Genomic DNA, 11,066 nt, shown 5'->3' on the forward strand with positions numbered 1-11,066 from the left:
AGATGCCGAGCAACCGCAGCATGTGCACAGGATAACTGAAGCTCACGCTAGCCAAAGGGGCCTTATTGTGCGCTGGAGACCCCTTTTGCTCTCGTTCTCTCTCCCTCTCTCTCCCCCCGGTAAAATTTTCTCATGTCCAACTCCCCAGCGACAATCCGGATGCCAGTAACCCTAGAGCTCCCTGGGTTTCGAACCAAAACCCTAATTTTCTCCCCGTAGCTTCGTCAATCTCCGTCTCAGTTGCGAACTTTGCAGCTAATCAGCCGCGAGATCTCGAACCTAGGGTTTGTGGGAGCGATGGAGGGCTTCATGTTTTCGACGCCTATGATCATTTCTCCAGGTTCGTTTTAATCTCAATCTTCTTGATTCTCGATAAGTTTCTTGCGTTGCCTCTTTTCTTGGCGGGACGTTAGAAATGATTAAGTGCCTGTCATTTGACTTTTTTGGGTCTGTAGTATCAGTTCTTTGTATAGTTCCAATAACTCTTTGTTTGATTGATGGATAAAGTTTTAGGGAGGAACTGAGGATATTAGATTAGAAAAGTAGCCATCCTTTGGTCTTATGCCCCTCTTAGAAAGAAAATTTGGAATAGCATCTATTTATATTTTTATTTTTTTATATCTTAATGAAAAGCTCGTTTTATCTGAAATTTGTCTTCTTATGGATATCCAAAGTGAAAAGCTTGCGGCAAAAAAAGAGCAGAGGTTGTTGGAACTTCTAGGTTAATTCATCACGTTAGATGTTTGTCTTGGAAGAATGTCTATGCTGCTACAATGCATCCAAAGCATTGCAAAGATGTATAACTAGCCTGCTTTCTTCAAAAGTTAATTTTTTATTTTGGTTTAGTTGCTTTTGTTTAGTGCATTTGTCAATTCTATTAATAAGATTGGGAAGAAGTTTGTTATTGCTTTTGGTGGTTGAGTTAATTTTGCGCTTCTTATGTAAAATCGAAAAGTTTGCTTTCATTTTTATGATTTAGTTTGTGACTAAGATTAAACTAAAAACTTGAAATGGAGTTGCATTGCGATTTTGGGGAAGAAAAAAAGAAACTGTCATCTTGCTTTACTTATTATACGAAAAACACATGAGCAAGGAACCATGTACGTCAATGCATATATATACACATACCCACTTGGCACTTCAGCATTTGTTTAACAATGTGCAATTTATGAGTGACCTCTTTTTCCCCCCCCCCCCATGTTAAATTAGCATTTAGCAAGTAGTTTAGTATAGGGAAAATTGGTAAAACTGGGTTACCTTAGCAAAGCCCTAATCTGGGTAACCTCAGGCAATGTATGTAGCCTCTTGCCCAAGGCAACTTATTACAAAGCCATTCCATTAATTTTTTGCTAACTTCTGCATTTTGATATGTAACATGACATTCTGGCATGTCTCGATGCATGAACGATTTATATGTTTCGAGAGTATTTTTTGACAATTGATCATCCATTCAAAACTAAGAACTGGTTATAGAAATAATAAGTTATTCTTGTTGTCTTAGTTTATTGATAATAAAGATCCTTTAAGGTATTGGGCCTTTTGGTTCAGGGAATATGCTGGAGGCTGCTTGAATCCAGGATTTTGACCGACAGACCTTTTGGGACTTTTGGTTCAGGGAGTATGCTGAATAAATTGAAATAAGACCTGTTATTTCTCTTTATCATGCCAAATGCCCATTTCCTCTATGGATTAAAGGATTTGCTAGAGGGCCAAAAGCAGGGTATTGGAAAAGTACTTTCTACTTACTTATTCCACCTAACTTGGATAAAACTATTTATTAGAATTGGTAGAGTGAATTGTCTTTTGCTTTATCCTTCCATCTTTGCCTCAATTTGTTCGACCAATTGACATAACCAGGGTTAAACTATTCTGAACCAAACATGGCTTTATGGCTTCTAGATCAAAATTAAAGTTTAAAATCTTATAACTTAATTTGATATTTATGTCCAGTCCAATATTCCTAACTCCTTTATCAGCATTCATTTGTCAATTATAGTGAAAAAGGTTTAAAATATATGCATGTGTTATGCATGTGTTTCTGTTTTTTTTGCATCATTTTTGTCCATGCATATGTGTATGCTTCGGTTTCTATGAAGTGTCTATTTTGGTCATCTATGGCTTATCTACCATACAAACAGTTCCCAGCCCAAGCGACTACCTGTAAGAAAGGTGTTGAAAAAAAGGTGTCCAAAGCCAATAAAAGTGAACTCTTTGCGTACCCCTATGAATCCAAGCAATTTTTCTTACATTACTGTCATTTTAGAAACACAATTAAATAGGTCGTGAAGTTTAACACCTGATCTTGTTAATGGTAGTCAACCATATGACATGATGGAGCCTTAAGACTAAATAAATAAAGTTTTAATAGATGAGGATGCGAGCAGAAAAGGATCTTCTTTTGAAAGTTGCTGACTAAGCATAGAAACAGTATTTTGTTGTATGTCTTCAAATTGATGGTTTTATAGTATTGACAAGCAAGTTTATGGTTCAAGTCTCGAGTTTCCAAGTGGCTTTGGAGATTTGATGGGAAATGGGAGGACAGTTTAAAACTATTTGAAGGGTATTTATGTTTTTGGGGATAAAATGTTCAGGGATATAAATCTGTCATGGTGGGACTTGAATTATAGGTATGGTTGAAAATTTGGGCTTGGATATAGTGTTTCTAAAATTTTTCTCCCATTACATGGAGGTTGACTTAGGGATACTGGAGGCACTGTTGATGAATCTTCTGAGTTTTCACAAGGATATGTGCCATGGGAAATACCTTCAGATGAGGCTTGGATCCCAAAACTGGGAAGCACGATGATGTTCTCTGAAAAGAATTATATATGAAGAAGGTTCCGGGGACCAGAAATACTGTTATTTGTGAAAGTGGGAGCCCAAAAAACCATTTACTTATGCATTTCTCTGCGGAGATGAAAATTTTGGAGTGATTGCTTTTGATAATGCATCCAATCGAGTTAGTCTTTACTTCCTTAATTTTACCATGGCTGAGAGGTATGATTGAGATTTTGAGAGAGAAGATAAGAAATTGATCACAAGGTAGATGGTTTAGGGCATTTGGGTGGAAAGCATACTCAATTTTTTTAACAATTTTTTTTTATTCAAGATTTAATAAATGGTGGCCACAGAATTTGGATGTTCCTAATTAAATACTCAATGGATATTCCTGATTAAATAAAAGAGTACATTGAACCTGTCTAAAATCTGATTTCTCTGATGCCAAATATTCCAAATCGCCTTAATTAGTATTGTCATGAGGGCCTAATATACAAGGGGAAGGCCTCTCCACATTCATTGACATACTCTCCAGATTGTATCATACTAAATTTTTTTCTAAATTGAAAAGCCAATTGTGATATGGCTGTCCCTCTTGCCATTTGTTTACATGAAGCAAGCAGGATTAAGAACTTTTTGTGGCCCAGATTTCTGCATTTATCTACAAATGATGCCTATCTATGCGATTTATGTGTGGATGCAGAATAGTAATGGAGTTATGTTTCATGTTATATTAAGGTGTTGCTGCTATATGAAACATGTAAATCATGTATACAGATATATAATCTACCATAGATGCATGCAGGGTTTAAATCTCGGTACTGGGGCTCATCGCAATCTGATGTCAGCTTGTCACAACCCCAGGACAGTCTTGAAAGCAAGAACAAATAGGGAAAAAAGTAAAAGAAACAAAAACAAATAAAAAATTGGCACTCGGGATGCTAGGCTATTTCAAGTGTCAAAACACAGCAGTTTTGGTCAGTCCTAGCTAGGATAGAGTAGGGCAACCTATTTTGGAGAAACCTAGGTGTTGGATGCATCCTAGGACCTGGTATCTGTCCAGCTTATTATGGCTAGTATGGATCAAGATGGATCTGGTTCTCAATTCTTGGATATGTGAATATATGCCTATATGTCTATATACATACATACATACGTACATACATACATTATATCTCTACCAACCTACCTATATGTATGCATGCATGCATGCATCTACGTATGAATATATCTATATAATATTGTAGTTTTCCCTAGACATTCCAAATTGTGGATTGTTTTCATGGGTCAGACACTTGGACACTTAGAAACTTCGTAACACTTCTTGACATTTTATATCATCAAATCACAATGATATCATCATTACATGTCCAGTTTTGGCTCTTATATGCGAAATTTATCAAGACTAACATGAAAAATAACAATCATTTTATCAGAGTTTGTGAATTCAAGGAGAATAGGTATAGCCTCTTATTTATTATATGCATAAATCAATGCATATTTATACGTAGAAATATAAGATACAGACAATATCCCCATTACCGAGTTTTGGAAGATTTCTGTGTCGGATTCTAACAGGCAATTGCATACTTGATACCTGTCATTTGTCCCTGTAACATTGCATATATGTATCTGCTATGTATATTAAAACATCCTTCCACTAAAAGAATGCATGTTATTTTATCGACGATCCCTTCTAATCATGTTTTCTCTACAATAAATATCTTAGTGTAGGAAAATGTTGTTTGATTGGGAATAAAATAAGTATTCCTTTGAACTTCATATTGGCCTTTGGGATGCATTTCTTAGATACTATATTCTTAGTGGGGCATCCAACTCCCGTGCTTGTGCCATAGGAACAGCCTGTTTAGATTAAAATCTGGCTTTACAAAAGCTGTTTGAAGAGAACACCTGTTATGAGATGGTGTTCAAGATTTTTGGGTGCTAACAGTTTGCTAAGAAAAAGGAATAAAGAAGGAAAAATTCTTTGATATCAAGGGCATGTGAACATGGGAATGTTGGTAGTCTTATCCTTAGGATATCTCCTAACACGTCACAATCATTTTGTTACTTTCTTTATGAAAAGTTTTTATAATTCATTTCCTTTTTAGTTTATTTTCTACAATTACAACATAAACCTGCCTTTCGCCTGGATTTGGATTGGCACTTCTGGTGACCCTTATTTGTAAATAGTGTGATCTATGTTAATACTTCTGTAATTTCACTTTAAATATCTGTTGTATTTGGCTGCATATGAAATCACATATGTGATGGGTATCATGGCGGAATGAAAATCAGAACAATTCTAATCATCACATGATCAGGTCATATGTTGGCTTCAACTTTTTAAGAAGGCAGATATTGAGTATGTTCTAGGTTTCAGTCAGAGGAGTTAAAAAAAAAAAAAAAAGAAAGCAGGCATTGAAAGTTCAGAAATAGGATAATAAGGTTTTCTTCTGCTATCTCATTGAACGAAGGTGCCGAATTTTGCCTCCAAGCTTTTCTTTTTGGATAGACTGCAAATATAAAAGTAATAAAGCCAAGGATGGTCGTTGCTCAATATGGCTTTATTTTCCAATGTGACAACCATATTGACTCTAGAACTTCCTTGATCTGTCTTGTGGAAAACAGCTTTCAATCATTCCTGACATAAACATTTGGAAACTCTTTACATAAATTATAAGGAAGCTCTGATTTAATAGAAGAAAGCAATCAATCAGTTGTCCCGAGGGTCTGCATGCAAGCATGTACAGATAAAACATTCTGATGAGAACTATAAGAATCCAAAATCAACAGCTGTGCAGTCAATTCTTCTCTATATTAGAAAACTGACCATTAAATCCGTTTAGTGACTATAGTTATCAAAATACTAGCTTCTCCCAAAATAGTCTGGAAAAATCACACAAAAAACCCTGAACTATTTGGGGGTTTTCAATTTCCTCCTGAACTTTAATTTAGTGCAAAACTTTTAAATTCATTCAATTTGGACCCTGGCTATGAATTTTGTTTGGGTGCTGTGACGGAATTATCACATGATGTCACATGAGGCATCATCCTCTTCTGCAATATAAGTTGGTCACATGATATTATGTGACAATTCCATCACGTCAACCAGATGGAATTCATAGCCAAGGTCTGAATTGAACGAATTTAAAACTTCGATGACCTGGTTGCACTAAATTAAAGTTCAGGTGGAAATTGAAAACCCCCAAATAGTTCAGGATTTTTGTGTGATTATTCCAAATAGTTTTGATTCCGCTTCCAATTTCAGAAGTTCGGTGCATGCTTCCAAAATATAAAGCTGTTGATCATATCTTCTAAAGTAAGCATTTCTTGCTTCCACTTCTTAGTCACATTGTTTTCTGAACTTATTTTCATGCTAGTAACGACTAGATACATGCAAAAACAGAGAACTGTGTTAAGTCAGACTTGTAACCACATCCGGCCTACAATCCTGTAAAATTTTAGTGGGCAACTTCGAGACATATTTATACTGGAATGAAAAAAAATACTCATATCTGTAATGATATTTAAAATGGTTAGGTTGGAGTAGCCTTTAGTTTGCCCATCCTTGGCATCTTAAATTTGTTTGGAGCAACTTCTTTAGTTTCCTGAGTTTGACTAGTTCAGGATTTTTGTGTGATTATTCCAAATAGTTTTGATTCCGCTTCCAATTTCAGAAATTCGGGGCATGCTTCCAAAATATAAAGCTGTTGATCATATCTTCTAAAGTAAGCATTTCTTGCTTCCACTTCTTAGTCACATTGTTTTCTGAACTTATTTTCATCCTAGTAACGACTAGATACATGCAAAAACAGAGAACTGTGTTAAGTCAGACTTCTAACCACATCTAGCTTACAATCCTGAAAAATTAGTGGGCAACTTCGAGACATATTTATACTGGAATGAAAAAAATACTTATATCTGTAATGATATTTAAAATGGTTAGGTTGGAGTAGCGTTTAGTTTGCCCATCCTTGGCATCTTAAATTTGTTTGGAGCAACTTCTTTAGTTTCCTGAGTTTGACTAGTATGGTAGTTTTCAGTCAAGCATGAAATAGATATGATATTGGGTTGTGGATGAACAACGCGTGATGTAAATTGTATTTCTATATTTATGGAATGTATTATCGGTTCCTCTTATGCTATAACTGGTCCATGCTATGAAACTTTAGCACTTCATGTCTTCTATCTTCTATCTCTCTTATAAGTATATATCGGCATACGTCTTCTTAATAATTTACTTCATGCAATTGTATGTTAACTCTACTTTTCAATGTACTATATCATCAAGGTTTCTAAGGTAATCAGGATACGCAGGTGGCTAAGGGATTGCATAATGCTTAGGTTTTGGGTAGGTTTTGAATGCAGGTGCCTTGGGAGGTTGTGGTAAAAAACACTTTAAAAACAATTAAAATTTATAAATATGAAAGAACTAGAAAATTATAAGGAAATTAAAAGAGAATGAACAAACTAGAAAGGGCACATACATAGAATTGAGGACCTATGTTAGTGTAGGATGTCTCATTAATTAATAAATTACATACTTCTCTAAGGGATGCTCAATGATTCTTGTAGGTTAGTGCAACAAGCAACTTCACCAAATGACAGTTAACCAAATGCAAAGCTAGGAATAAACTAGTCAAGAACTAATGAATCTGGTAGGTTATAAATGAAGTATCTGGGCACCGATGCGAAAGACATAGAGAATCATAATCCACTTGTATGACCCTCCTTGGCCAGTTAGGCATCAGCAAGTTGCTTGGGCACATTCTAGGTGACTGGCTCTTGTATTGGTGCCCCCTAGGTGGTTAGTGATGTAGCCATGACGCTCATTTGGAGGCTATAAAAGGAATGGGAAAGCAACTGATTTGGTTCTGATGTAGGGAATAACATCTCTGTTTTAATATTCAGAACTTTCAGAGAAATATGTTCGTTAGAATTGAAATTCTATCACTGTAATTCAGAAATTTAAGGTAGAAGAGAAGTGAGGAGAAAAGAAAAACAATAGGTGGAGAAGAAAGAAAAGAGAAAGAAGACCTGCAACCATTTTAATTCTTAAAATAAAAATTTCACAGAATCGCTTTTTCCCAGCTGCTTAAATGTCCCTTTTAATAGCCTTGCTGGTCAAATTTCCTAGCCCTGTTAGGGCTTTTTAAAAAGGAAATAGATTAATTGTAAAGAACAAGTTAGGACCATATTTGACTCCTGCAATAATTCATAAACCTAATCTCAGCCAACTAAATCCCAGAAAGATATGAACTTACCACAACCCAATTTGAAATAGGATGAAACAGAAAATAAAACCCTAAAAATTGAAAATAAATCCTATCGTCTAGGTTCTCTTATTCCCAATTACCCCAGTGGGGAACTACTCAATTGGCGTTGTTCGAGTTTGACGATTTTCGAAACAAACGGAATGGCTTTTGCCCATCAGATGGCATTGAGACTTTTTTTGAAAAACACGATCGCCTGCCAGTGGAAGGCTTTCTGCTTTCAGTCATCTATGAGACAGATGAGAGAGTGGGAAAATGCGGTGTCATGACTTTTTCCTTGAAAGGTCATCGAGAAATGAAAAAAAGTGCTTCTTCAGGAGCCCCGCCCCTAGGTTCGTTTGTCGTTGGGGATTCATTGCTCGTTCTGCGGTTATCAGTACCTAAGGTTAGCTGGTCACCTTTTAAAGTTGTGATCATCCACTATTTTCTGTTGTTGCTTGGTTAAACACTACAAAATTAGCAGTCACAAGTTAAAGAAGTAAGTTATCTTGATTCTGTAGATTGCCTTTATAACAGTTACATGTTTTATAAACCATATAATAAACCTGTCCATGTTATATATGCCCTCTACCATAATAAATCTCTGTGTGTGTGTGTGTGTGAGAGAGAGAGAGAGAGAGAGACAGAGAGAGAGAGAGAGTATGCACACATGTGCGAGCATGAGTTATAAGCCCATAATGAACAGATAAGGTACGGCAACATTTGTTTAACAATGTGGTATTAATTCACCATGTGATAATGCTATTCTATTGTTACATTGATTTTGTTTTTTTTATTAATATAGGGCAATGAATGTGTTTAATAATTATGCTTTTTTGGAGAAGTGTCAGTATCACATGAATTTAGGCAACTTATTTTTTTTCAAAAGAAAAAAGACCACATATTGCTATCGTGTAGTGTCACACTCAAAATTTTCTTTTAATAGCAGTGACTATTAAATGATTTGTGATGGGATGTTAAACATGAGGAAGGAAAAGTAGCTTCCAGTTTTTTCTTGCATCTTTTCTAGCTTATTTTTCCATATGCAAAAGAAAATTTTAGAAAAGTTTCCTTCTGCTCATAAGAACCTGAGGATGTTGAGGATAATATTGCACAAACGGTATATTAAAATAAAGTAGTAGTAGGGAAAATAAAAATATCTCATATTTATATCCCTCGAATCTGAGATTTGGCAATGAATCATTAGGTAAGAATGTGAGAGATTACAGACATACAATATTGTATAAACAAGGATTTGAGAATAAGTATAGCACAATCTCCAAGTTAAGGATTTTTTTTTAAAGGAAAGGGAATAAACTGTATATATTGCTTTATTTTTCCTGGTACTGTTTACATAGTGCTGCAATATAACTTGTTGACAGACTGACATGGTAATAGTGTGTGCGTGTTGCTTTGTACTGTACAGCAATCACTGAACACTATTAGGTGTTTATTTGTTTACTTTCTAAAGAGATATTTATATATTATATATATTTATATATTGTCGTATTCAAAGACATTTTTTGTTCTATCATTTCTAAAAGAGTCGATCAACTAGGTGGATATGTAAGAGATATTTTTTTGTTTCTCATTACTTATACACAAGGTTTGCTGAACCGGCCCGTACCGGCCGGCCGGTTCAGCACATACTGTATCGGTATCGACTCCCACCAGTACGGTACAACCACATAAAGCGGTTCAGGGCTGGAACCGAGCGGGGAAGAAGAAAGAAGAGGAAGAAGAAGAGGAAGAAGAAGAGAAAGAGAAAAAAGAAGAGAAGAGGAAAAGAAGAAGAAGACGGTTCGACGTACCTCCGGCCAACCCCCTCCTGAGCACCCTGACGCACGCGCGGCCCTTTCGACGGTTCCTTCCTTGCTCGCGGGAGAAGGGGGGAAAGAGAGGAGAAGAGAGGAGAGAGGGGAAGAAAGAAGAGGAGGAGAGGGGAAGAATAAGGGAAGGAAAAAAAGAAAAGAAAAAAAATATATTTTCGTTTGCGGGGCAACGCGCCCGCGAGCGGGGATCGCTTGTCCCGCGCGTGATTCCATGCGCAGGAGTCTTGATCCCACGCGATTCCCAGCGCTCACACGGTTTTCCCTCGCCTGCACGCGGGGACCCGTGCAAGGCAGCGAGCCCACGCGGGACCGTGTGGGGCAATTAATGCCACGGAGTGGCACTAAAACGTAGATGCGCGCGCGTCGACTTTTTTTTTTTGGTTGTTCCGGTTCGTCACCGGTCCCAACCGGTACCGAACCAACATTGGAGCCCACTGGTACACCGGTTCAATCGGCTCGGTAGATACTGCTTATACATGTATAAAAAAATTATTGTGATATTTCACTTCATAAAGCATATTCAAAACGATCATTTTCTATATATCGCAGTGGACAATCCATTGTTTATAATTGAAAAAGAAGTCGCTAGAGTTTTTTCAAAGCTGTATAAGTCTTTTCATTTTCCTGCTAGTGTTTACCTAGTACTGCAATGCATGCTTGGTCTGGTTGGTTTCAGTATGATTTTGGCCTTTTCTGTGGGGTTTTAATTTACAGACCAGTGATGACTTTTAACTTCAACTAATTTCTGGATATGCAGTTTCATTTTGGGGTCATTTCTTTATTACTTGAGGAAAACTTTGATGACTGGTGTTGTATTTCAGTCATTATGCTGCTTATTTTTGAGTTAAAAAGAGGGTTGCTAACTCTTGAGTGATTGATTTGGCATCAGTGAAGCCAAGGTTTTAAATACTGTGACAAGGCCATTTGAGTTTTTCTAGAGAAGGGGCTGCCCTATGTGCTCATACTTGGGACCATGGTCTGCCGTACCGGTCCGTACCGGCCGGTACGGGCCGGTACGTACCGGTCCGTACCGGCCGGTACGGGCCGGTACGTACCGGTCCGGCCTGGGACCGGTACCGGATCAGCGTAAAATCTGGTATCGGTAATTTATTGTTGAAGGACCGGTACGCCACCGGTACGGACCGGTACGCCACCGGTACGGACCGGTACGCCACCGGTACGGACCGGTTCGGACTGGTAC

General features: G+C 37.1%; 1 protein-coding gene across 8 annotated transcripts in view; it reads left to right on the top strand.

Moving 5' to 3' along the window:
• The window catches only part of LOC113463517 (uncharacterized), an 18,067-nt gene continuing 7,001 nt past the window's right edge, over positions 1 to 11,066 (top strand). For 2 of the 8 annotated variants that reach the window (XM_039123584.2, XM_039123585.2), the window contains exons 1-2: positions 115 to 340; positions 1,549 to 1,720. In XM_039123584.2, coding sequence (XP_038979512.1) covers positions 1,663 to 1,720 — 58 coding nt within the window. In that variant the 5' untranslated portion in view covers positions 115 to 340; positions 1,549 to 1,662. Of the gene's footprint in view, positions 341 to 1,548; positions 1,732 to 6,458; positions 6,510 to 11,066 lie in introns of all 8 variants that reach the window. The other 6 variants (XM_088718200.1, XM_088718199.1, XM_039123587.2 and 3 more) reach the window with 6 other exon arrangements.

Source organism: Phoenix dactylifera, chromosome 3, assembly GCF_051530095.1.
Source record: "Phoenix dactylifera cultivar Ajwa chromosome 3, Ajwa_hap1_PhDact_Kaust_v1.1, whole genome shotgun sequence".
Lineage (NCBI taxonomy): Eukaryota > Viridiplantae > Streptophyta > Magnoliopsida > Arecales > Arecaceae > Phoenix > Phoenix dactylifera.